Source organism: Ranitomeya variabilis, chromosome 2, assembly GCF_051348905.1.
Source record: "Ranitomeya variabilis isolate aRanVar5 chromosome 2, aRanVar5.hap1, whole genome shotgun sequence".
NCBI classification, from domain to species: Eukaryota; Metazoa; Chordata; class Amphibia; order Anura; family Dendrobatidae; genus Ranitomeya; species Ranitomeya variabilis.
The window spans coordinates 616,972,817-617,000,536 of record NC_135233.1 but is presented as its reverse complement, the minus strand read 5'-3'; the positions used below and the strand labels follow the sequence as shown (position 1 = coordinate 617,000,536).

Here is a 27,720-nt window from a genome sequence, read left to right as displayed (position 1 = left end):
ATAAGTACAGGAGAAGATTGGAGCATGTCTGTGCATGTGTGTCTGCTATATTGGAGACCAGCAATTTATAAATACAGGAGACGATTGGAGCATGTCTGTGCATGTGTGTTGGCCATATTGGAGACCAGCGATATATAAATACAGGAGACGATTGGAGCATGTCTATGCATGTGTCGGCCATATTGGAGACTAGCGATGTATAAATACAGGAGATGATTGGAGCATGTCTGTTGGCCATATTGGAGACTAGCGATATATAAATACAGTTGACAATTGGAGCATGTCTGTTTGTGTGTGTCGGCCATATTGGAGACCAGCAATGTATAAATACAGGAGAAGATTGGAGCATGTCTGCACATGTGTGTCGGCCATATTGGAGACCAGCGATGTATAAATACAGAAGATTGGAGCATGTCTGCACATGTGTGTCGGCCATATTGGAGACCAGCAATGTATAAATACAGGAGAAGATTGGAGCATATCTGCACATGTGTGTCGGCCATATTGGAGACCAGCGATGTATAAATACAGAAGATTGGAGCATGTCTGCACATGTGTGTCGGCCATATTGGAGACCAGCAATGTATAAATACAGGAGAAGATTGGAGCATGTCTGTGCATGTGTGTCGGCCATAATTGGAGACCAGAAATGTATAAATACAGGAGAAGATTGGAGCATGTCTGTGCATGTGTGTCGGCCATATTGGAGACTAGCGATGTATAAATACAGGAGAAGATTAGAGCATGTCTGCACATGTGTGTCGGCCATATTGGAGACCAGCGATGTATAAATACAGAAGATTGGAGCATGTCTGCACATGTGTGTCGGCCATATTGGAGACCAGCAATGTATAAATACAGGAGAAGATTGGAGCATGTCTGCACATGTGTGTCGGCCATATTGGAGACCAGCAATGTATAAATACAGGAGAAGATTGGAGCATGTCTGCACATGTGTCGGCCATATTGGAGACCAGCAATGTATAAATACAGGAGAAGATTGGAGCATGTCTGCACATGTGTGTCGGCCATATTGGAGACCAGCAATGTATAAATACAGGAGAAGATTGGAGCATGTCTGCACATGTGTGTCGGCCATATTGGAGACCAGCAATGTATAAATACAGGAGAAGATTGGAGCATGTCTGCACATGTGTGTCGGCCATATTGGAGACCAGCAATGTATAAATACAGGAGAAGATTGGAGCATGTCTGCACATGTGTGTCGGCCATATTGGAGACCAGCAATGTATAAATACAGGAGAAGATTGGAGCATGTCTGCACATGTGTGTCGGCCATATTGGAGACCAGCAATGTATAAATACAGGAGAAGATTGGAGCATGTCTGTGCATGTGTGTCGGCCATATCGGAGACCAGCAATGTATAAATACAGGAGAAGATTGGAGCATGTCTGCACATGTGTGTCGGCCATATTGGAGACCAGCAATGTATAAATACAGGAGAAGATTGGAGCATGTCTGTGCATGTGTGTCGGCCATATCGGAGACCAGCAATGTATAAATACAGGAGAAGATTGGAGCATGTCTGCACATGTGTGTCGGCCATATTGGAGACCAGCAATGTATAAATACAGGAGAAGATTGGAGCATGTCTGCACATGTGTGTCGGCCATATTGGAGACCAGCAATGTATAAATACAGGAGAAGATTGGAGCATGTCTGTGCATGTGTGTCGGCCATATCGGAGACCAGCGATGTATAAATACAGGAGAAGATTGGAGCATGTCTGCACATGTGTGTCGGCCATATCGGAGAGCAGTCATCTTCTCATGTCCCAATCCATTATGTATGTCCCCACGAGCCGTCAGCGTCTGGATTTTTTGCATGCCTCACATGCACTTAAGATTCTCATCACCATCTTTGAATTGCTCATTACGGTTTCTGTATTTATGAAAGTTACGGACTCCTGTCGCACTACTGGAAATAGAACATAATCAGGAATAAAAGCAAGACAATATATTCAGCGTATACGAGATAATCACAGATCAGGCCAGGTCCTTAAGTAATGGGATAAGAACCACCTACACTGTGGGTATAAGGGGTACGGTACCTGCCCATATTAAGGCCGACCCTTGGTATTGAAACATACCAAAATCTCAATGCCTACATTTCACATAAATTTAATTTTTTCAAAAAGTAATCTGATAATGGAGGAAAAATTCAACAACATGTCTTCAACATGGCCGACATACCTGTGCAGACATTCTCTAGTCTTCTGTTTTCTCTTGTCTTTGTCCATTGTTGGTCTGCAACATGGCCAACACACATGCGCAGACATGTTCTAGTCTTCTGTTTTCTCTTGTATTTGTACATTGTTGGTCTCCAACATGGCCGACACACATGCGCAGACATGCTCTAGTCTTTTGTTTTCTCTTGTGTTTGCACATTGATGGTCTCAAATATGGCCGACACTCATGTGCAGACATGCTCTAGTCTTCTGTTTTCTCTTGTATTTGTACATTGTTGGTCTCCAATATGGCTGACACTCATGTGCAGACATGCTCTAGTCTTCTGTTTTCTCTTATATTTGTACATTGTTGGTCTCCAACATGGCCGACACACATGCGCAGACATGCTCTAGTCTTCTGTTTTCTCTTGTGTTTGTGCATTGTTGGTCTCCAATATGGCCAACACTCATGTGCAGACATGCTAGACCCTTCTTTTTCCTTGTAGTGCTGGTTTACTTTGACCATGCACAGTTTGCAGTTCCTGGACGCCGATTTCAGCGATGGTTTTAATATTTCCATTTAGGTAAATAGATATCTATTATATATAATTAGGGCCTTGTGCTTGCAACGTTTTGTAAATGTATGAAGCTAATAATTAAATGAAACAAACCACATGGGGTCCCCCCTATTTTCGATAACCAGCAGTGGTAAAGCAGACAGCTGGGGTCTGATATTATCAGGCTGGGGAGGTATCTGGTCATTGAGCTCATCCCAGCCTAAAAATACCAACCCGCAGCCTACCCAGAAATGGCGCAGAACATGAGATGCTCCAATTCTGGCCCTTTGCCCGTTTCTTCCCAATTGCCCTGGTGCGGTGGCAATCGGGGTAAAGGTAGTTGGGGTTGATGTCAGATGTGATATGTCAAAACTCACAGCTGACATCAAGTCCTGGTGCAAGTAAAAGTTTGATCGGGTGGGGTACAAGCCCCCCAAACCCTATTGTGGACTCTTCTTTGTACATCCAGACACATCAGCTAAGCCGTACTTACACAACACAGTCCCACGTAGAGGACAAGCGGATAATGCGGGAGGCGTCAGGATGTTCACAGGAGGTTTTCTGTTTCTTTGTGCCGAGAGTGGGTCCCTGGGATGGACGCACACCCACCGATCACACTGTAAAGAAAGGAAGTGAACTCGTCCCAAGAAATATCTTTATTTTTTTTATATATACATATAAACAAGCTTTTAAAAAATGCTGCAAAAAAAAATAATTATATTTAAACATTTTTTTCAGGACATTTTACGCTGCCTTCTGCATTCTTATTTTTTTGTTTTTTTTTAATATAGAATGTAAATTTTTATTTTAGATATTTTTTTATTTCTGGTGTAGTACCTCATTTGACAAGCAGGGGTCGCTCAAGACTTGACAATTTTTGCAAAGAAAAACGGATGGCGCGGTTTATTCTTGTGCCACTAGGTGTCAGTATTGTCACCATGAAAGGAGCTGCCGCGGGATCTAGTGGTGGAAAGTTTTTTACTCTTTACCCCTCGGACCAGTTTGTGATGGTAGACAGCTGTTAATCACCCCGACGCTTCGTCACATGTCACCTGATTGCTTTTATTCTGATCGTTAAGTAGGCAGATTAAAAATTCACAGCAGCACAGAGTATTTTAAAGAGATGAGTTTGGTAATCTGGGTTATGGTGGGCAATTACCTGTTTAGTAATAAGGACAGAATGAATGACTGGATGGAGCAGGGTCGTCAGCAGGACAGAGTATTTCAGAGATGTCATTCCATACATGTGCTTTGTGCCTGATGTAATGAGCGGCTGTACTGGCGATGTTCACTCCTCATTTTTGTGCATGATGAGAGTATTCCTTGATGCCTCCTTGGCTCTTTGTACCCCAAATAGTGTATTTTTTCCATACACTGGGCAAATTACACTTTTTTTTTTTTTTTTTAACCAGGTGTGAACAGTCTCATCTGTGTCCTGAGCGTTTTTGCTCCTTTTTCTTATATCCAGACCCTTCACACAATTCATTTCTTACTGCAGGACGACGACCTGGAGGAAGGCGAAGTGAAAGATCCGAACGACAGAAAAACCCGACCCCGACTCACCTGCCGCTTCTTCATGAAAGGTAAGGAACTGGTTGGACGGCGGACATAACTCTGACGAGAACTCGCTGCCTCCGGGCACCGTAAAATATGTGCTAGTGCAGATAGGATCAGTCGTGTCTCGCCTTACTGCTGCTGCGAGGACGGCCAGTGAATGGGAAAAGGATGAGTGAGTGTCCTGAATTACACCCCACGGTGCCCATGACATTACCCCTGTTTCTCATGGTCGACTCTCCGGTGGTCCAGGTAGCCCCCCATCGTTACCCATAACAGACACAAGTAGGATAATATTGGCCACCGCTGCCTTTATTATAAACATTTCAAACATATATATAAACCATATTTAAGGCCCAATAATATCATAAGATCTGGTGACCTCCAAAATGACCATAAGCCTAAAACCATGATTGCTCCCTGCCACGACCAACAGGCTGAGGAGCACCAAAAACCCAAAGGTTCATTAACTGATAACTGCTGACCCGGGACTCGACATTCCTTTGCCTTAAGACGCAACAATCCCGAGACCAAACGACCAACTTAGGCTACGTTCACATTTGCGTTGTGCGCCGCAGCGTCGGCGCCGCAGCGCACAACGCAAACGAAAACGCTGCGTTTTGCGCCGCATGCGTCCTTTTTGGCCGAAAGTTGGACGCAAAAAAAATGCAACTTGAAGCGTTTCTTGCGTCCAACGCTTGCGGCCATGCGGCGCAAAACGCAGCACAACGCATGTCCATGCGCCCCCATGTTAAGTATAGGGGCGCATGACGCATGCGGCGCCGCTGCGGCGCCCGACGCTGCGGCGCTGACCGCAAATGTGAACGTAGCCTTATTACACGGGGATCTGTGTCCTGATGAAGTTAAAACCAACTTTGAGGACCCTGAAACATGCCGCCACGAGAGAATTTGAACCCTCAAATGCTCAAGACCCCCTTACCTTTCAATGCTCGATGTTTTCTTGTGACGCCATCGTCTAAAAATCAATTTGCACGGCATTCAGGTGCACCCCGTCCGCTAACCAAAATTTGTCATTACCACTTTCTTAAACAAAATGCCGCATCGCCTCACCCCATTATGAGAAACCAAGTGTGAAATCGCCCTGATCACCTTTATTGGAGCCTTGTTTAACTTCTCGACTGACCGAGCGTTTCGCCACTTCATCCGGGGAACGATTTCGGATCAAACCGTGATGATCCCGGAAAAGGATGTCCAAAGCCGTAAAAAAAAAAAAAAATCATGCTCCATTTCTCTTATTAAATCCCTATAGCCTCATAATTTGAAACCAAAGGCCAACCTGGAGATCACCTGGATTAACCTTTGATGCCGACCACCTTTTTTTGACGCTTCCTTGCTTAACCGTAGCATCAACAATCCTACCTGCTCATCCTCAGACAACACCCGACCGAACGATCCTTTCCACAACTCCTATACAGACCTGTATGGCGTCCACGTGCCGGCAGAAAGAGACCCTCTAATCAGCGATTCTGCTGCCCGAACGCCCAGGTCCATAACTGACGAGGGCACCCCCAACCCTGTCTCCTCTGCATCTAGTCGCCGTAACACAAGAATCACCATTGAATCCCCCATAAACACTGTAAGGTGGGCACCTAAAGGCCTATGAAGCATACACAATCTTCACCCCTCAGTTTATCATCCAAATGAATCTTCTTGCCCTTATCGGTTTCCGCCTGAACAGGTGCTACCACCTGGGACGCCCCCCGCCCAAACTACTATTCACATCACTGGCCAGCACCCAGATGGCTGTGCTTCGGTGCCACAATTCCCGGCAGATGAGTCCCCAGCAGGTGTAGACAAGGGAGGGCGGCCATAGCCCTGGGTTCCTGTAAAACACGAGGGGCCCTGGGGAATGGCCCTAAGTTAGAGGGTAGACCAACAAGCTTGGGTACCAAGGGGGACCCCTGGCAGCTAGCCTGCTGTCCGATATTGGCAGAAGCAGACCCATCGTTGATTAATCCCGTTGCGAATAAACGCATGCTAACTCCTAGCCCGCCAAGCCATGCACCTGGGTTCCTCCTGGCCGGGGTCTGGCATGGAGGCTGGATTGGTGCGCACGTGCCAGGGGGTCTCCTGTGCCTTACCCATGGAGCTTGGTCAGGGGACAGCCGAGTGGGGGCCAAGACTGATGAGGGCGCCGTTCTAGCGGGGACAATGTCACTGCCATCCTCACTCCACCGCCGACAAACCGTGCCACCTTCTTGTCTAACTAGCCCTGGGGGTGACCACTGGCAGCCGTCCTCATAGATTGAAGGAGCTGATCCACCACCTCTTGAGGTAAGGTGACAGGGGGACTTGCCCCTAAACCCCCTTATAAATGTCCCATCACAAAAAACCCTCCCACATTAACCCTTGTCCCACCTCCTACAAACACTCGTCATTCAGGCCTCCTTGCGCTGTGCCAGCCCAGTGCTCCAGCTTCTCCTTTATGAATATTAACAGTCCTAGCTGGAGGATTCGGTGACTGGCCTCCAGCTGGAAAGGACAGTTGGCCGCCCGTTGTGGTCAAAACTATGCAGCACTTATTCTTAGCCAATCAGCAATTGTTAGACTTGTTGATTGGCTGAGAGCTGGTGATAGACTCCGTCTCTCACCACACCCTGTGTTTCCGTTTGATGCTCTGGTTCTGGGGTTTTTGTCCCCCATCTTTCCTAGGACCCTGACTGCTCTCCTTGGTTACACAGTATCTCTACTCCTGTCCTGTAGCCACCTCTGCCCCGGTCACTATTGGACATTATTATTAGCTATCTGAGCGCTAGGAGAGTAAAAGTGACTGGTGCAGGAGGTGTCACTGCAGGGTGCAGGAGGCTTCACCGCAGGGCAGGGTGCAGGAGGCGTCACTGCAGGGTGTAGGGCACAGGAGACGTCACTGCAGGGTGCAGTGCACAGAAGACGGCACAGAAGAAGTCACTGCAGGGTGCAGGGCACGGAAGACGTCACTGCAGGGTGCAGGGCACAGAAGACGTCACTGCAGGGTGCAGGGCCCAGAAGACGTCATTGCAGGGCGCAGGAGACGTCACTGCAGGGTGCAGGGCGCAGGAGACGTCACTGCAGGGCGCAGGAGACGTCACTGCAGGGTGCAGGGCGCAGGAGACGTCACTGCAGGGTGCAGGGCGCAGGAGACGTCACTGCAGGGTGCAGGGCGCAGGAGACGTCACTGCAGGGTGCAAGGCGCAGGAGACGTCACTGCAGGGTGCAGGGCGCAGGAGACGTCACTGCAGGGTGCAGGGCGCAGGAGACGTCACTGCAGGGCGCAGGAGACGTCACTGCAGGGTGCAGGGCGCAGGAGACGTCACTGCAGGGTGCAGGGCGCAGGAGACGTCACTGCAGGGTGCAGGGCGCAGGAGACGTCACTGCAGGGTGCAGGGCGCAGGAGACGTCACTGCAGGGTGCAGGGCGCAGGAGACGTCACTGCAGGGTGCAGGGCGCAGGAGACGTCACTGCAGGGTGCAGGGCGCAGGAGACGTCACTGCAGGGTGCAGGGCGCAGGAGACGTCACTGCAGGGTGCAGGGCGCAGGAGACGTCAGTGCAGGGCGCAGGAGACGTCACTGCAGGGCGCAGGAGACGTCACTGCAGGGTGCAGGGCGCAGGAGACGTCACTGCAGGGTGCAGGGCGCAGGAGACGTCACTGCAGGGTGCAGGGCGCAGGAGACGTCACTGCAGGGTGCAGGGCGCAGGAGACGTCACTGCAGGGTGCAGGGCGCAGGAGACGTCACTGCAGGGTGCAGGGCGCAGGAGACGTCACTGCAGGGTGCAGGGCGCAGGAGACGTGGGTGCAGGGCGCAGGAGACGTGGGTGCAGGGCGCAGGAGACGTGGGTGCAGGGCGCAGGAGACGTGGGTGCAGGGCGCAGGAGACGTGGGTGCAGGGCGCAGGAGACGTGGGTGCAGGGCGCAGGAGACGTCACTGCAGGGCGCAGGAGACGTCACTGCAGGGCGCAGGAGACGTCACTGCAGGGCGCAGGAGACGTCACTGCAGGGCGCAGGAGACGTCACTGCAGGGCGCAGGAGACGTCACTGCAGGGCGCAGGAGACGTCACTGCAGGGCGCAGGAGACGTCACTGCAGGGCGCAGGAGACGTCACTGCAGGGCGCAGGAGACGTCACTGCAGGGCGCAGGAGACGTCACTGCAGGGCGCAGGAGACGTCACTGCAGGGCGCAGGAGACGTCACTGCAGGGCGCAGGAGACGTCACTGCAGGGCGCAGGAGACGTCACTGCAGGGCGCAGGAGACGTCACTGCAGGGCGCAGGAGACGTCACTGCAGGGCGCAGGAGACGTCACTGCAGGGCGCAGGAGACGTCACTGCAGGGCGCAGGAGACGTCACTGCAGGGCGCAGGAGACGTCACTGCAGGGCGCAGGAGACGTCACTGCAGGGCGCAGGAGACGTCACTGCAGGGCGCAGGAGACGTCACTGCAGGGCGCAGGAGACGTCACTGCAGGGCGCAGGAGACGTCACTGCAGGGCGCAGGAGACGTCACTGCAGGGCGCAGGAGACGTCACTGCAGGGCGCAGGAGACGTCACTGCAGGGCGCAGGAGACGTCACTGCAGGGCGCAGGAGACGTCACTGCAGGGCGCAGGAGACGTCACTGCAGGGCGCAGGAGACGTCACTGCAGGGCGCAGGAGACGTCGGTGCAGGGTGCAGGGCGCAGGAGACGTCGGTGCAGGGTGCAGGGCGCAGGAGACGTCGGTGCAGGGTGCAGGGCGCAGGAGACGTCGGTGCAGGGTGCAGGGTGCAGGGCACAGGAGACTTCTCACTTTTGGTATTTTTTACTTTGGGTGACATCATCCATTAACAAATTGTAATCTGCGTCTGGCAATAAGGGGGCGATTGGGTGATCCCCAACTAGAATGTACAGCATGTCCGTATATTACATGCTCCAATGCAGGGGACTGACTTCTCTCTGATAAGGAGCACCAGCAGCACAGAGGATTTCAGGAGAGAAATGTGCCTGAGAGTTAGCTAATAGGAGGCGGTGGTTCTGCAGCACAGAGTGTTGTGGATGAAGTCAGAGTGATCAGGGTTACTTCAGCAGCACAGGAGGTGAGCTTGCTGATCTTTTGGGACATTGGAGACTAATAATTAGGGACATTGCCTCACAGCAGCACATAGTATTTTCTGAGGGTGGTTACGGACTGAGTGTTGCATAACTGACAGCATGGTCCTTTCAGCAGCACAGAGGATTTCAGGAGGAGAGCTCGCTGATCCCTTGGGAGTTGACAGGTTGTAGCTACGTATTGATGGGATTTTGGAACCCTTTCCTGCTTTTTGTCAGTGGGATCTGCTCCCTATTTTGGCAGGAGGTGCCCTTAAAGATGCCTGCCCTCGGGAGCCACTTTGGAGCCAGTGTTGGCTCTTGAAATCCCCCCCTTTACGTCACCCTATACCATGACGATGGCGTCGGATTGCAGCACGCGGGCGGCTCCTCGCTGGATTTCACCCCGTGATTTTTGGGGAAATGTGTGATGTAAATGTGCCGCCTCTGGTGCCGGTGATTACTGGACATACCTGTGCGGTGGCGCAATATCCTGTCCTGCCGGGTAGTACGCTCTTGTGACACCGGCCCGTGACTCAGCCGACACTTCACGTACAATGGCAGTGACGTCACGCCCGGTTTCTGGAGAGACGCTTCATCCTGAATTTTAGGGTTACTTCACTTTTGCACCTTGTTTCTCCATTCAGTCACCTATAACTGAGTCACCTATAGACGCAGCGCGCCAATCGCTTGGCCAACAGCCCCTGATTGGGCGCGGGTCTGTCGTCACACCTGCTGACTGTTTCCAGTTACTAGAATAAAACTGTCATGATGAGTGTGTGAATCTGTCCAGGAGGTGGGTTTATCCAGAAATCCCCAAATTACAGGCAGCCGCCCGACCACACAACCGCTGCAGCCAGTCTCTGGCCTGCACCTCTATCGCTTTAAAGGCCGGTGATTGGCTGCAGCCATTGTTTGGGTTCACCGAACGTCACATATTCTCCCCCCCCTTCTTCACCAGAAATGGCGCCACTTTTCTCCATGGTCATGTCTGGTACTGCAGATGATAAATATTTAAAAGAATAATATAAAAACATGTCTCTTGTTGATTCCTGTAGAGAAAACCTACCGGGGGCGCAATCTGCCACAGATCCAGAAGTGTTGTGTTCACGTCACATCCAAAGCTACAGCTGAAACCTTCATTGGAAGTGACCTAGTAGGGGGAAGTCTGCAAGGCTCCAGGTGCAGCTTTGGTTGTGATCGGAGTATGAGACGCAATGGACCTCTGGATCAGCCATCACAATTATTCAGCCAGTGCCCTTTTAATCTGGCGTCCAGTACTCCAGAAAGTCTGATAATCCGGAACTCGTTTCCAGTCCTCATTGTCAACGTTATAGGAAATTTCCCAGGAGCGGAGGAAATCACTCCTCCCGTTATTGTCTGATAATCCAGAATATTTGATAACCCGGTGCCTTTTCGGATTACAGGAACTTTACCCCATGTTTTATTACCTGCGTCTCTTCCAGGGAACTGCACGTGGGGGATGAGCTGTCGCTTCTTACACCCCGGCATGAATGATAAGGGGAATTACTCGCTCATCACCAAACCCGACCCCTTCTCCACGAACGGCACCGCTGCTGGAGGGACGCCGCTCGCTCCGAACCCCTGGGTAAGTGTCCATACCCCCTGCAGACCTAGGACCTGTCATTAGGGTTATTACCGGGTGTGGCTGCTTTCTTTCGGACTGATCGGGGACCCTTTTTGGGGTAAGAGGAGCCGCAGTTCATCGTCTGGGGTAATAGTCTGTGTCTCCCCCACACATTTCCATGGAGGCTTTACTCTGGGGCAGAATTGTGATTTGATTTATTATTTATTTATTTTGCATTAATAGTCTTTACTTTTTGTAATTGCACATTTCTCTTCTACAGGGGGCTCCGGCCTCTGAGGAATTACTACTCCCCCTAATCCAGGACCCCCCGACAGAAAGTGCATGGGAGAGAGGCCTCCGTCACGCCAAAGAGGTAACGCAGTGGTATTTTTGGAGCTGATGACTTTCCGGTTAGTTTTTCTGTGCCAGATAACCACTTCCGTCATCGGGATTGCATGTTCTCATGCAGATAAAGTCCGCCGGTGCTGCCGCGCTTCTGTACTGCAGAATTAAAGGAACTTTTACAAAACCTCTTCAAGGGGTTGTCCTCTTCACCGTCGGTGGCGCAACGCTCCTGAGCCTCCTGCTCGATGGACGGTTCATGGAGGCCGCCGCTTTACCTCTGCACCATCATTGGGGCACAGATGTTCTCAAATTGGCTGAGATTTGTGTTCCGGCGAGCTTCAGAGCAGAAATCAAGACATGTAGAAAAGAGCTTGTAAGCACTGCACATGGTCGGCCACCGTTACTGGACTGCAGAGGGTTTTTTATTTTATTTTTTTTAATAGGACCGAAAGGGCGCTGACTTAAACTTTTGTATTTTTTTTCCATACTTATAAAAGCTTTTCTTTTTTTTTTTTTCATTTCTTGCTGGATTTAATATAGTCCCCTTAGTGGACTTGAAGCTGCGATCATCCAATCGCTTGTAGTTTACATAGCAGGGCTTCAGCATCACTATGTGTAGAGACAATCATGATTTCTGATGAGCGCCAGCTAAACGCTGGCTTTCACAGGAGTATAATAATGACTGGCATTGGGGTCATCAGAAGACCCCCAGCTGTCATGACAACCCATTCCTGCCCCTTAATCCTGTCACAGGCACTCTGCTTCACACGTGGCTGTTGGAGGCAGATGATGGCTGAATAGATAAGCCATCATCAACCAGGAAAGATGTTGGCTGGGCGATATGGAGAGTTTGCTTTCCTTTTAAAAATTAAACCTACAACATAATGCACAACTCAGAAAATCATAATCAACATAATTTTATTAATATCAAAAGAGAAAATGCATGACATATACAAAAGGGAAAACAAAACCAGGAGGAAAAAGAGTGCGGGATATCACGGAGGACTAATATTACTATCCACTCTGACTCCTAAAGTCAGATAGGAATAAGGGTATGTACCCAATAAACATCACAGAATATCCTATATTAGCATCCACAAAATGTTTTATAGTACCTATCAGAACTGAAGAGGGGGGAACACTATGTCACAGATTCTGTATGGTCTAACAAAAGTAATATAAATCACAACATAGTGTAAAAATTCAGTGAGAACCTTACATATCAAATGACATGGTAACGCAATGTAAACACCTAACGTTCATACGCCAGACTGATAATGAGAACTATATAATATGGTGGAATACTAACCGTGTATGTAGTCCAGTGATAACCCGCACCTGCCCGACGCGTGTTTCGCCTGAGCTTTGACGAGCCTCGTCAAAGCTCAGGTTAAACGCGCGTCGGGCAGGTGCGGGTTATCACTGGACTACATACACGGTTAGTATTCCACCATATTATATAGTTCTCATTATCAGTCTGGCGTATGAACGTTAGGTGTTTACATTGCGTTACCATGTCATTTGATATGTAAGGTTCTCACTGAATTTTTACACTATGTTGTGATTTATATTACTTTTGTTAGACCATACAGAATCTGTGACATAGTGTTCCCCCCTCTTCAGTTCTGATAGGTACTATAAAACATTTTGTGGATGCTAATATAGGATATTCTGTGATGTTTATTGGGTACATACCCTTATTCCTATCTGACTTTAGGAGTCAGAGTGGATAGTAATATTAGTCCTCCGTGATATCCCGCACTCTTTTTCCTCCTGGTTTTGTTTTCCCTTTTGTATATGTCATGCATTTTCTCATTTGATATTAATAAAATTATGTTGATTATGATTTTCTGAGTTGTGCATTATGTTGTAGGTTTAGTTTATTCTTTAATGCACGCCATATATTTACTTGTGTATATATGTGTATTTATTCCTTTTAAAAATGTTAAAAAAATTTTTTAAATATTTATCTGTATTTTAGGTGCTGAAGAAAGCCACAATGAGAAAAGAGCAGGAGCCCGACTTTGAGGAGAAACGTCTCACCGTCACCATCGGGGAAGACGAGAGGGAGTTTGATAAGGAGAACGACTATTTACGGGACTGGAATTATCGGATCACTAGAGAAGTTCGTGAAACTGGGTGCGTATGTGCCGTACAACTGGGTGCGTATGTCCCACCACATGTGCTGCGTAACTGGGTGCCTATGTCTCATATGTGCCATGTCTCATGTGCCATATAACTGGGTGCGTATGTGTCACGTAACTGGATGCGTTTGTCCCACGGTATATGCCGCGTAACAGAGTGTGTATGTCCCACCGCATGTTCCGTGTAAATGGGTTTGTATGTCCCACGGTATGTGCCATATAACTGGGTGCGCATGTCCCACAGTATGTGCTGCGTAACGGGGTGCATATGTCCCACGGTTCCGGGTCCCATTGTATGTGCCACAGATTCTTATGATCCTTTTTGTTTTCTAATAATGTATTCTTTATAAATCATCTGTTTGTCTTTTCCCCCTCGTTCCCCGGTTTGCCTCGTTTCCTGTTGCCCTCGCATATTTTAGATGCTGATGAATAGAACCAGAGCAATGAAAATGAAAGTACTTTTTTTTTTTTATTCTCGTAATCTGGCAATTTATAGTCTCGTAGTAAAGTTTTATAATCTGAAACTTGTATCCAGAATAGAGCTGTAACCCAGAGTGGAATTTCACATGAGCAGAAGGCGGAGAGGAGAGAATCAGATGGGAACCTCCTCCGATTAAAGGGAACCGGCCGGGGACTGTGCATCTTGGATGTCTAGTCCCTCGGCGTCTTCTCCCCTTGACTGACAGGTCTCTCCCTGTGCACACGCATTCATGTGTAGGTGACTTCACCGGGGAGGAACCACCAGGGAGCTGACTAGTCTCCTGCGCCGTGTAGTCTCCGGCCGGACTTTGGGTTTACCTTTTATTTTGGCTAAGTGTTTTCCCCGAGGGTTCTCCGGTTCTTGCATTTCCATGAGGCACCCTAACCCAGTATGGAAGTGTGTGAGGTCTGTGAGTTTGGCGTCCAGTCTCTGCCAGTCCTGTACACATTGCCGAGGCACCTGAGACAATGGGTGACAACTGACCAAGACGGGAATAACGCTTAAATCTGCCCCATCGGGTGTTACCGCTCCTCATTCTGCAGCAATATGTTTTTACAGTGCTGTGGAGCAAGCCCTGACCCTCCCGGAGCGGGCCCAACACAACCAATAATAATCCGTAAGGTGACGGGGCTCAGTAACGAGGGGCAGCTACTCTTCTACCCCAACCAAAAAGTGCTGCTGGGGCCTGTAGTGCACATTATATAAATGTAAAATAATATTTCTAGAGTTTAATCTTTTATATATTTTTTTCTTTTCCAGAGAAGTAGAATTTCGAGAAACGGTGACGCAAGGGTAAGTGGCTGCTGTCAGTAGCGTGGCTACATGGTCCGCTTTATACTTAGTCCTATAAGCCGTTATCGGCAGGGTCGACCATCTTTAGTCTAAGGTGCGTGTCTGCTGTTACTGATGCAAAGTAGTTGCTTTTTGGCCACATTCTAGGGGGATAGTCCTTGTGTGAAGCCCCCCCATTGCAGGCTGTGCATCCACATGGCCTCTGAGTGTTGGGCTTGTAAGCCGCAGTTCACACAGGAGAGATCCTACGCCCGGTTTGCACTCACCAGACCTCTGACGTACAATGTTTAGGATTTGGAAATTACCCAGAGCTTTAACCACGTGGATTTACTATAGAGGGTGCGGAGTAAAGTTCCACCGTCGTATACTGCAGCCTCTCGCGGCATCTTTACAGCTGTATATCGGCACGGGACACCGTATAAATCCTTTTATGATTATGTCTATTTTTTGCATCATCTTGTAGAAGCCATATAATTTTATGGACCATGAGGCATTTGTAAATAGACTAGGGACAAAAACTTTCCACAGGAACACATGGAGGAAATGCTTAGACTGTTATGTTTACACCTCATGACCATTTTACGGTTTTATTTTGTGCTGATGATATGACACGCGCCGTGGGCTGAACGTCCTCTTGTAAGGGCATCACTTTACATTACCTAAACTGTTCTGTATATTGTTTTTGTTTCAGCCCCGATCCCTTTGCTGATCCCTACTATGACCTGGAAATGGAGAGATACTGGCGTGGCGGGCAGTACGAAAACTTCAGAGTACAATACACAGAGGCCGAGCCGTATCGCTATAGAGTACGTAACTGCAAAGTGGCTGCAAAAATCCTCACCCTGCATTCACTCTGCTCTCATCTCATCGCACTGATCCTGAGTTACCTCCTGTATTATACCCCAGAGCTGCACTCACTATTCTGCTGGTGCAGTCACTGTGTACATACATTACATTACTGATCCTGAGTTACATCCTGTATTATACCCCAGAGCTGCACTCACTATTCTGCTGGTGCAGTCACTGTGTACATACATTACATTACTGATCCTGAGTTACATCCTGTATTATACCCCAGAGCTGCACTCACTATTCTGCTGGTGCAGTCACTGTGTACATACATTACATTACTGATCCTGAGTTACATCCTGTATTATACCCCAGACCTGCACTCACTATTCTACTGGTGCAGTCACTGTGTACATACATTACATTACTGATCCTGAGTTACATCCTGTATTATACCCCAGAGCTGCACTCACTATTCTGCTGGTGCAGTCACTGTGTACATACATTACATTACTGATCCTGAGTTACATCCTGTATTATACCCCAGAGCTGCACTCACTATTCTGCTGGTGCAGTCACTGTGTACATACATTACATTACTGATCCTGAGTTACATCCTGTATTATACCCCAGAGCTGCACTCACTATTCTGCTGGTGCAGTCACTGTGTACATACATTACATTACTGATCCTGAGTTACATCCTGTATTATACCCCAGAGCTGCACTCACTATTCTGCTGGTGCAGTTACGGTGTACATACATTACATTACTGATCCTGAGTTACATCATGTATTATACCCCAGAGCTGCACTCACTATTCTGCTGGTGCCGTTACAGTGTACATACATTACATTACTGATCCTGTATTATACCCCAGAGCTGCGCGCACTATTCAGCTTTGCAGTCACTGTACATAAGGCAGATTGCTTCCTTACTTTCCTGAGCGGCTGAGTTTTGCAGTCTCTCCGTGTCGATGGTGTTTTGCACTCTGATCTCTTAATACTTTTTTTCTTCTTTTTGTGCAGGAAAGAGAGCGGGAGCGAGATCGCGATAGGGACAGAGACAGACAGCGAGACAGAGACCGTGAGAGGGACAGAGATCGAGAGCGTCGTCAGCGAGAAAGAGAGCGCGATAGAGAACGGGAGCGAGAGAAGGACCGGCAGAAACGGAAAGATGAATGGGAGAGAGATCGAAGCAAAAGGGACGAGAAGGAGCGGCAGAAAGATAAAGACAAGGAAAAGGACAAAACGAAGACAAAGTCTCCGCTGCTGCCGAGGTTAGTGGTCGTCTCCTGCCATTAACGATTGTGTTGCCAGGTGCGGAGCGGCATCTACAGACGAGACTGCTGGGCTCATAACCGGGCGTGCGCCAACAAGGGGCCACCTGGCAACGATGACATTTTTGGGGGTATATTTACATCCCCCGGAAATTGAATAAACGGAGATCATCAAGTCTTATTGACACCAAAATGGTATAAAAAAAAAAGCTACATCTCGAAAAGCAAAAATACAACAAGTCCTGGATACAACTCCAAAAAATAGTTCTATCTGTCAGAAAATGTCAACTGATCGATAGAGACAAGGAAAACAAATCGTAAAGGGTTTAACCTCTATTTATTTTCCTTAATTTCACCTCACTTAGGTTTGGGGTTTTTTTTTGTTTTTTTTTGCTGCTTTTCAGCACATTATACACTCAAGGCAAAAGTGTTGGCGCCCTCCTTAATATTTTGTTGCACCCCCTTTGGAATAATTACCTGCAATCAATCGCTTCCTATGACCATCCACAACCTCTCAGGTGGGATTTTGGAGCGCTCTTCCCTTGCAAACTTCTCCAGGTCTCTCATATGTGAAGGCGTCTTCTCCCAACAGCAATTTTAAGATCTCTCCTCGGGTGATCAATGGGATTTAGATCCAGACTCATCGCTGCCATTTCATAAATCTCCAGTGATTTGTTTCCATCCATTTCTGGGGGCTTGAGGTATGTTTGGGGTCATTGTCGTGCTGGGAAGACCCATGACCTAGGACACACTCCCATCTTTCTGACACTGGGCAGTACATTGCCACCCAAAATCCTTTTGGTAATCTTCAGATTTCATGATACTTTGCATACAGTTTAATAACCCAGTGCAAGAAGCAGCAAACCGACCCCAAAACATCTGTGACCCTGCACCTTGTCTGACTGTAGGTACAGTGTTCTTTTATTTGTAGGCTTTATTCCTTTTTTGGTAAACAGTAGAATGATGTGCTTTACTTAAAAGCTCCATCTTGGTCTCATCTGTCCACGAGACACATTCCCAGAAGTAACTCGCGTACATTTTGGCAAACTGCAGTGTTATCATTTTTATGTCTCTGTGTCAGCAGTGGGGTCCTCCTGGGTCTCTTGCCATAGCGTTTGCGCTAACACTGATGCACTCTGAGCCTTCAGGACAGCTTGGATTTCTTTGGAATTTGATTGGGGCTTATCCACCATCTGGATTTTTGTGTTCTGCAACCTTCCATCAATTTCTACCATTCGAGGAGATTAGCTGCAGTGCCATGGGTTGTAAACTCCTTCATTATGTTGTGCACTCTGGAAAAAGGAACTTCAAGATCTCTGGAGATGGACTTTGTAACCTTGAGATAGTTGATGTTCAAAAATTTTGTTTCTCAAGTCCTCAGACCGTTCTCTTGTCCTCTTTCTGTTCTCCATGCTTAGTGTGGCACAAAGACACACAATGCAAAGATGGAGCCAACTTCTCCCCATTTTATCTGGTTTCAGGTGTGATATTCATATTATCCACAACTGTTACTTGCCACAGGTGAGTGTGAACGAGCATCACATGCTGGAAACAAAGTTCTTTACCCACAAATTTGAAAAGGTGCCAACAATTTTGTCCAGTCCATTTTGTAGGTTTTGTGTGACATTATGTCCAGTTTGCTTTTTTTTTTGTTTGTTTTGTTTTGTTCCAATACACACAAAGAACATAACAAAACGTGTGTAACTGCAATAATTTTCTGGGAAAAATACTTCATTTTTGAAACAATTTCAAGGGCGCCAGCACTTTCGGTCATGACTGTATATTAAGATGATTGGTCTCATTCGAGAACACAGCTGAGGCTATAAAGAAGCCTCATAAGTCCGTGTCCACAGTACAGTGGTTATGATCCAAGGGGAGGAAAAAAACAAGGTGATGGCACCTTCCCTTTAACACCGCGGAGCGCCCCTGTTGTGTGTTTGCAGCGCTGGTGCCTGGAACTTCTCTGCTGAGGTGGATCAGAGCCTCGGGCTCCGTCCTGGTTTTACTTTTTTTTTTTTTTTTCTATTTTCAGTGTTAAATTTGGTTGTAACAAGACTAAAGGAGCTTCCAGGAAACTTTCCCTGACCGTGCATCAGCCGGGCCTTGTACTTTCCTCTGGTTTACCTGCTCCTTGTGACTCTGCCTCTTTCAGCGCGTGGTTTCCCCCTCCGCACGCGTTCTTTATTTGACAGCAGTTTACGACCTGTCCGGCTTGTTTTTTCTCTTTTTTTCCCCCTTCCATCAGTGACGAGTCAGACACACATTTCCTAACATCTAGTGAAGCTTTCAAGGTATTCATCTGCTAATCCGCTGAGCCCTCTGCCTCTTCCAGGCATCCGTCCTTTAGGTGTGTAATGAACCTTGCACAGAAACAATCAGCAGGCAGGCGGATTGTGATTCTTAGCAGGCAGGCCAATTGTGATTCTTAAACTGGAATTTTTTCTAAAAGGGGGTAAAATTGTAAAGTGCTTGGGAAAAAAACAAGCAAAATCCTCTCTGCTGCCAAGAGCGGAGGTGGCTGGTCTGTCAGCTGTGGCCAGGTAAGGAGTGCAGCGCTTGCAAGCTCTTCACTCTTCAGCTATGTTCCTCTGATGTTGTAAAAGTCAAAGCTGCTTCTGTTTGCGGCGTGGGAAGCGCACGGTTTGGGCAGACGCTCCGCCATGCCGCTGGTCTTTAGTGTTTATTTTCAGGTGTGCACTTAGGTGTGCATAAAGGGAATATAGTAATCATATTTTTGCATTAATAGTGCAACAGCCATGTATTTGGGGTCTGCAGTCCCCACACACACCACCCTGAACCGGCCGCTTTCTTCTGGGCCCCTCTGTAGTATTTGGTGGGGAGAGACCCGGCCTCGCCTATTAAGGTTAAATATTGGGCTGTCATTCCCCGTACGCTGGTAAAGCCGCTGGTGCTTTCCTTGTGCGCTGGTAAAGCCGCTCTTGCTTTCCTCGTGCGCTGGTAAAACCGATGGTGCTTTCCTCGTGCGCTGATAAAGCTTATGGTGCTTTCCTCGTGTGCTGGTAAAGCCGATGGTGCTTTCCTCGTGCGCTGGTAAAGCCGATAGTGCTTTCCTCGTGGCTGGTAAAGTCGATGGTGCTTTCCGCATGCACTAGTAAAGCTGATGGCGCTTTCCTCGTGCGCTGGTAAAGCCGATGGTGCTTTCCACTTGCGCTGGTAATGCCGATGGGGCTTTCCTCGTGCGCTAGTAAAGCCGATGGGGCTTTCATCTTAGCCGATGGAGCTTTCCTCGTGCGCTAGTAAAGCCGATGGCGCTTTCCTCGTGCGCTGGTAAAGCCGATGGCGCTTTCCTCATGGCTAGTAAAGCCGCTGGTGCTTTTCTCGTGCGCTGGTAAAGCCGCTGGTGCTTTCCTCGTGCGCTGGTAAAGCCGCTGGTGCTTTCCTAATACTGAATTCTGTGCGGTGTTTCATCCGTGCATGAAATTCCTCTATGTAACTTAAGTTCTGGTTACTTTCTGACATTTTCTGCTTTTTGCTTTTGTATGGGAGGAGAAGCTTCAAATGTAAATTTTTTTTTTTATAGTTCTTTTAAATAAAACAAAAACTTATATATTTGCATGCCTGGCACTGTTCAATGGAAGTGTATATCGCATGGTCGTAGGCTGCAGCTGCGCTGCTGTAACTACACTGCTGGTATACAGATGGTGATTATTTCGTTCTGCTGACGGTTGGGTGTCCTGGGGCCGTCTGTCCCCCCCCCACCAAACCTTTACCAATCCCTTGGATCTAATGTTGACAAATCTACTTTTTTTTTTTTTTTTTCAAGCGCTCGTCTATTGCAGGGCAAGCAGTCTGCTGAGCGGTCGTTTGCTCATTTGTCGGTCGAGCGGACAATCGATTGTTTGTCCTGCAGTTGGGTAAGCAGTTGTTTGATCGCTCGACCAATAAGTGAGTCGGCTGAGCACTCGTTTTCTAATTTATTGCTATAGCGATAAATCAGTTGCTTGCCCTGCGGTTGGCTGAGCGCTCGTTTGCTCACTTATTGGTTGGGCGATGGATTGCTTGCCCTGCGGTTGGCTGAGCGCTCGTTTGCTCACTTATTGGTTGAGCGATGGATTGCTTGCCCTGCGGTTGGCTGAGCGCTCGTTTTCTCACTTAGTGGTCAAGCGATGGATTGTTTGCCCTGCGGTTGACTGAGCGCTCGTTTGCTCACTTGTCTGATAATGTATTGTGGCTGCACATTCACCCTGGTGTCAGTGCTGGGTGTCTGTGTCGGCTGCACATTGCTCCGTATCCTTACCATCCTCAGTGACACGCTCGCTTCTCCCCGCGCGGTGGCGGCTCCTGACCTGCTTGCTCTGCATTTTAGCTCCGCACTTCTCGCCTTTGGTCTGTGCAGCTATTAATAGATGGAGCTAAAAATAGCCCGGGAAGCGTCTGCACTCAGGCGTGGCCGTGGATCTGTGTGTTCTTTGTCACTCATGGAACGTGCTGCTTGGTGTTAAATGGAATCTGACAGCAGCATAATGTAGAGACTGAGACCCTGATTCCAGCAATTTCACTAATGGGGCTGCATGCTGTACTTCGGATAAAATCTGGAGATTAACACTAGAAGACTAGTAACCTGCTGCCAGGTCACCTTGCAAATGGCGATGTGAGCAGCATCGGTGCAGGATGCTGGCGCTCTTCCGGCGTCGGTGCAGGACGCCGGCGCTCCTCCGGCGTCGGTGCAGGACGCTGGCGCTCCTCCGGCGTCGGTGCGGGACACTGGCGCTCCTCCGGCGTCGGTGCGGGACGCTGGCGCTCCTCCGGCGTCGGTGCGGGACGCTGGCGCTCCTCCGGCGTCGGTGCGGGACGCTGGCGCTCCTCCGGCGTCGGTGCGGGACGCTGGTGCTCCTCCGGCGTCGGTGCGGGACGCTGGCGCTCCCCCGGCGTCGGTGCGGGACGCTGGCGCTCCCCCGGCGTCGGTGCGGGACGCCGGCGCTCCCCCGGCGTCTGTGCGGGACGCCGGCGCTCCCCCAGCTCCTCCGGCGTTGGTGCAGACTGTCACTGATCCGTCCATTCTCCGGTCACTATTGTTACCATTGATACCTTTTGATACCTTCTTAGTAAGTTTTTAGTGATGTTTTTATTTTGTATTTGTTATTTATTCGCCCCATGGAAGGCGGCAGTGAAACCAGACTGACCTGGAATTGTTTAGTGTAGAGATTTCCTTTTTCTCTCTGCTCGGCCCGGATGTGAGTCATTTCCCCACACGCCCAAATTGCATAATCGAATAATAGAAAAGAATATAACGTTATTTTGCATCTTGTTGTCGTCATAGTCAGCGAAACAGATCAATCTTGGAAGTCGTTACACAAGAAGAAATGTAGATATAATAGATAAAATCATCAAGGTGTTATCTCCAGATCATCATCAGGAGGGGGAACAAGCGTTACTAATATCTGCTGTCCGAGGGGAGACGCTCTACTGATCCTGGTTACATCTGTATTATACTCCAGAGCTGCACTCGTTAATATAGACTACACAACATGGGAGAGAAACAGGACGAAGGCACAGCTGTATGACCTCGGGTTAATGAAGCTGCACACACACCACGGATTACGGGTGCCACTTCCAAAGAAAGAGAATCTGTATGTCCATAGAAAAGAAAGCGGATTGGCACATACCGTCCCGTGCAACAAAATCCCGTCCCGTGCAAAAAATTATTATGGACTACACTGAGGTATAATACAGGATGTAACTCAGGATCAGTAATGTATGTACACAGTGACTGCACCAGCAGAATAGTGAGTGCAGCTCTGGAGGATAATACAGGAGGTAACTCAGGATCAGTAATGTAATGTATGTACACAGTGACTGCACCAGCAGAATAGTGAGTGCAGCTCTGGAGGATAATACAGGATGTAACTCAGGATCAGTAATGTAATGTATGTACACAGTGACTGCACCAGCAGATTAGTGAGTGCAGCTCTGGAGGATAATACAGGATGTAACTCAAGATCAGTAATGTAATGTATGTACACAGTGACTGCACCAGCAGAATAGTGAATGCAGCTCTGGAGTATAATACAGGATGTAACTCAGGATCAGTAATGTAATGTATGTACACAGTGACTGCACCAGCAGAATAGTGAGTACATCTCTTGGGTGTAATATAGGATGTAACTCAGGATCAGTAATGTAATGTATGTACCCAGTGATTGCACCAGCAGAATAGTGAGTGCAGCTCTGGAGGATAGTACAGGATGCAACTCAGGATCAGTAATGTAATGTATTTACACAGTGACTGCACCAGCAGAATAGTGAGTGCATCTCTGGAGGATAGTACAGGATGCAACTCAGGATCAGTAATGTAATGTATGTACACAGTGACTGCACCAGCTGCTCTGGAGCAGCTCTGGAGTATAATACAGGATATAACTCTGGATGAGTAATGTATGTACACAATGACTGCACGAGCAGAATAGTGAGTGCAGCTCTGGAGTATAATACAAGATGTAACTTAGGATCAGTAATGTAATGTATGTACACAGTGACTGCACCAGCAGAATAGTGAGTGCAGCTCTGGGGTATAATACAGGATGTAACTCAGGATCAGTAATGTATGTACACAGTGACTGCACCAGCAGAATAGTGAGTGCAGCTCTGGGGTATAATACAGGATGTAACTCAGGATCAGTAATGTATGTACACAGTGACTGCACCAGCAGAATAGTGAGTGCAGCTCTGGGATATGATACAGGATGTAACTCAGGATCAGTAATGTATGTACACAGTGACTGCACCAGCAGAATAGTGAGTGCAGCTCTGGAGGATAATACAGGATGTAACTCAGGATCAGTAATGTAATGTATGTACACAGTGACTGCACCAGCAGAATAGTGAGTGCAGCTCTGGAGTATAATACAAGATGTAACTTAGGATCAGTAATGTAATGTGTGTACACAGTGACTGCACCAGCAGAATAGAGAGTGCAGCTCTGGGGTATAATACAGGATGTAACTCAGGATCAGTAATATAATGTATGTACACAGTGACTGCACCAGCAGAATAGTGAGTGCAGCTCTGGGGTATAATACAGGATGTAACTCAGGATCAGTAATGTAATGTATGTACACAGTGACTGCACCAGCAGAATAGTGGGTGCAGCTCTGCTCAGCTGCTGCTCATTGTCCTAATTGTGGGTGCGGTCGCTGCTGAACCTGCTGTGTGCTCCTGAGCTCCTGGGAACCACCACCTCTCCGCCCGGGGACCTGCTCTCTCTCTTACCCAGGGAGGGAGTGGGTTTCCTGGGATGAATGAGGGGGCCAAGTCCCAGGCTTCTGCTTCCCGGACCAGGCTGGCGGGGGGCAGAAGGAACCAGCAACCAGCCTGCACATCAGAGGATTCGGGGGTGAGACACTCCACCAGGAGTCGCAGCAATGTGGCTCCTACTCCCCCCAGGTCTGCAGAGACCCAGAGAAGCCGCAAGGCTTCCGTGGAGGAGAAGCCTGCTAGCGTGCAGGATGACGGCCCTTCCGGAGGAAAACTGAGTGCTCACGGAGGTGAGGCCGACCTCACTGAGGAGGGTTGGGCGCTGCAGAGACCCCGGGAGTCTGTGTCCACCTATGCCTCCCGGGTCATGAGCCACCTTCGTGAGTACGAAGATGCGAGTAAGACACTGAGAAGGCTGCGGGAGGAGCTGCGCTGCACAAGCGCAAAAGCTGCAGGCGCCTCCAGACCCAGGAAGACGCAATTCCAGGCGGAGGTAAAGATCCTGAAGCTTGAAATTAATGACCTGGAGGTAAGAAAAGCATTTATTCTTGAAAAAAGTGGACCATTTAAAGAAAAGCTTATAAATGAAGACCGATTTAGAGAAATGGCTGATAACAGAGAGCAAAGGCAGATGGGGCTGCAGCCTGGGAGCCAGGTGGATGATGATGATGATGATGAGGAGAAGGAGGATGACCAGCAGAAATCCCCACCTGGCAGCCTGCTTAGTCACTCACAGGCCACGTGCAGCGAGCTCCCTGCTGGACAGGCGACAATGACATCTCGTCGCAGTTCTGCTGGCTCTGGGGAGGACAGTGACAACATCGGCCAGGGAGGGGCGCTAATGGCAGAGATCAAGCTCCTGGAGTCCCCAGTGTGCCTTCAGAACTTCCATCTTGGTGATGATTTACCAGAGGAGGCACCTGGGGGCCAGAAAAAAAAAGGCAAAGAAAACCACCAAGCCAAAGCTGCAGGAAGCGGTAAGCTATGTGTATGCCCCCCTCCCTGTACCCCCTGAGTCGGCTGCAGGGTCAGCTCGCTGTATAAGCCCCGTTGCCCAGCCCAGCCCGGGTTCTGCTGTGGATCCGGTGCAAAGGCACGGGGAGATTACAAAGCACGGTAGTGAGGCGCAGAGCTCTGTCTCTGCTTGTAGTAGCAGGGACGTAGCAGCAGGTGCATCAGCCGAGAGGCTGGACAGTGAGGGCGGCCCGGCGGCAGGCAAAAAATCAGGCCACGACACTGTGGTGCGCTCCCCAGTGGGAGGGGGGAGCAGCCCGGGGTCAGGGGCAGCTCCGGTAGCCTCGGTGCCCCTGAATGCTGTTGCCGCTGATCACTTAGTTGAGAAGCGGCGGCAGTGTGAGGGGGTTACCGGGGCTGGGCGTTCTGGTCCTCCCACTAAAGTCCTGTTCTGTGTTGGCGTCGCTGGTCAACAAGATGCTGATATGAAGGATCAGCGGCGCGCCACAGCGGCGAAAGATCAGCGGCGCCTAGTGTCAGCAGTAAAGCAGCAGAAAATATCATCTGATGATGCGGAGGGCACACGTAAGACCAGGGGTGAGGTCGCCTCCAGTTCTGTGGAGGAGACTCAGCCCCTTGTGCCTGATGATGCGGAGGTCAAAGTGTCACCCCCTGTTGTCACTGGTCCAGCAGGAGTGAATGTGGTGGTGGGTATGGATGAGGAAAAGTCTTTGTCTAGTGGTGTGGTTGCTGGTTTGGTAGAGGGTGAGGGGGTTATGGAGGTGGGTAATGGTGATGCTGTTGGTGTGGATGTGGTCACTGGTCCGGTTGCCCCCCCCAGTGGTGGCAGCACCTGTCAGGAGTTTTGCCGCTGTCACCTCCGGGGGAAATAGGGCATCCTCCTCGTCTCTGGGCTCTGGGGACGGCATGTTGCAACGGCGTCTCCTGGAGGCTCTAAAGAGGGGAGAGAGATCACTAATGGTAGAGGGTCGAGAGGTTGATCTATCCTTCTGGATAGAGAGGCATGGCCTCGGGGCCTTCCGAGAGCAAAGAGGGGGGGATACAGTGTGGTCCCTCCCAACAGCTGGGCCAGGTAGTGTGCGTAGGAATGTGGTCCGTCTTCGGTGGAGGGGCAGTGATGCGTGTCCTCCAAGGTCTAAAGTTGTGGAGCTCCTGCTGAAGATGGGCTTCAAGGCGATTGACATCTATGCCTTGATACATCCCTATTCCACACCTGAGTTTGATGTCAGCTTTGTTCGGCCGGAGGGGCTTGAGCTCTTCTGGTCGAACTATGAGTTGGCAAAAAATGAGCCTGGCTGGCGAGACTTTACCGTTCAGGTGGCGTCTCGCCAAAACCAAGTCGAGAAAGTGACCGTGATGACTTGTAACGAGTCGCTTTCTTGTTACGACATCATGACGTGGCTTGGCCGGTATGGAGAGGTGGTAGAAATGCCAAAGAAAAACCGTGACGAGTTTGGTATCTGGTCAGGGGCCTGGACGTTTATGGTAAAACTTAAGCGTTCAGGGGGTACGGTTGCCCACATACCATCATCTGCCTTCCTGGGTAGGGATCGTATCCTGGTCTTCTACCAGGGGCAACCGAAGCTCTGTCACAGGTGCGGCGACCCCACACACTTCAGCGCAAACTGCACTGTGCAGAAGTGTGCATTGTGTGGGGATATTGGCCATCTTGCTGCATCTTGTGTGGAGATTAGGTGCCACCTGTGTGGTGAGTTAGGTCACCCATTCAGCCGTTGTCCTCGCTCTTTCGCTAACGCAGTCGTGACCCCGGTGGGAGAAAGCCGTGAGGCTGATTCTGCTGGGGAAGGGACTAGCAGGGGTGAGGGAGCTGAGGGGCCAAGGAAGAAAAGCAATAAAAAGACGCCTGCCCAGCTAAGGCATCTAGACAAGCGCAGACAGGATAGGGAGCTGGGCGAGCCTCGGGCTACTGGGGCGGCTCCTGTCCTGGACGCCAGTCTTGCTGCTGAGGCCCCGAGGGATGATGAGTTGGATGAGGAGGTCAGGAGGATCCACAGGGAGGAAAGTGCCACTGCCTCAGAGTCCTCCCATTATGAAAGTATGGATGAGGATAATAGGCAGTGGCTAGAGAACAAGCGTAAGCTCGGCACCAAAAAGAAGAGAAAGAAGGGAGATAAAAAATCTTCTCCCGCTCTGACCAAGGTACCTAAGGAAGGAAAAACCGACTCCCCTCTGGTTGGTCTTTCTAACCGGTTCCAAGCCCTTGAAAACATCTCTTCCTCTGAGGAGGAAGCTGAGGGTGAGGTTCTGGCTTCGGCGGGGCTCACAGGGGACGCCGAGTCTCCTTCTTCGGGGAATGTAAGATCCTTGGAGGGAGGGACTGGCCCAGAGTCCGGAGACGAGGACGATAAAAATAAAAAACACATGGGAATGGATACCTCATTGTCATTAAAGAGGGGGAAGGATTCCTCCTCTGAGGCAGAGGATAAGGGTAGTGGGAAAAAGAAAGCCATCTAACTCAATCACCAATGATGGCGGAACCCACTCCGTTGACGCTGGCGTCCATTAATGTCGCCAGCATAAAGTCAAATACAGCTAGATTTGCGGCCTTTGATTTTCTCAGCCGGGTTGAAGCTGACATTTTCTTTTTGCAGGAGACCAGGCTGCCAAACATGGCAGATGTGTTTAAAGCTAAGAGGGAGTGGAGACTCGGGCCCTCCTATTGGTCTCTTGCGGCCGAGCCGTATAGCGGAGTGGCGGTCCTTTTTACCGCACCGGTGGAATGCCGACGGGTTATTGAG

At 49.3% G+C, this 27,720-nt stretch overlaps 1 protein-coding gene across 1 annotated transcript in view; it reads left to right on the top strand.

Annotated features, from left to right (window-relative positions):
* The window catches only part of ZC3H18 (zinc finger CCCH-type containing 18), a 72,149-nt gene that overhangs the window by 8,058 nt on the left and 36,371 nt on the right, over positions 1-27,720 (top strand). The window contains exons 3-9 of the mRNA XM_077288805.1: positions 4,245-4,329; positions 10,821-10,963; positions 11,223-11,315; positions 13,269-13,426; positions 14,672-14,704; positions 15,396-15,510; positions 16,521-16,771. Of these exons, the coding sequence (XP_077144920.1) occupies positions 4,245-4,329; positions 10,821-10,963; positions 11,223-11,315; positions 13,269-13,426; positions 14,672-14,704; positions 15,396-15,510; positions 16,521-16,771 (878 nt within the window). The remainder of the gene's footprint in view (positions 1-4,244; positions 4,330-10,820; positions 10,964-11,222; positions 11,316-13,268; positions 13,427-14,671; positions 14,705-15,395; positions 15,511-16,520; positions 16,772-27,720) is intronic.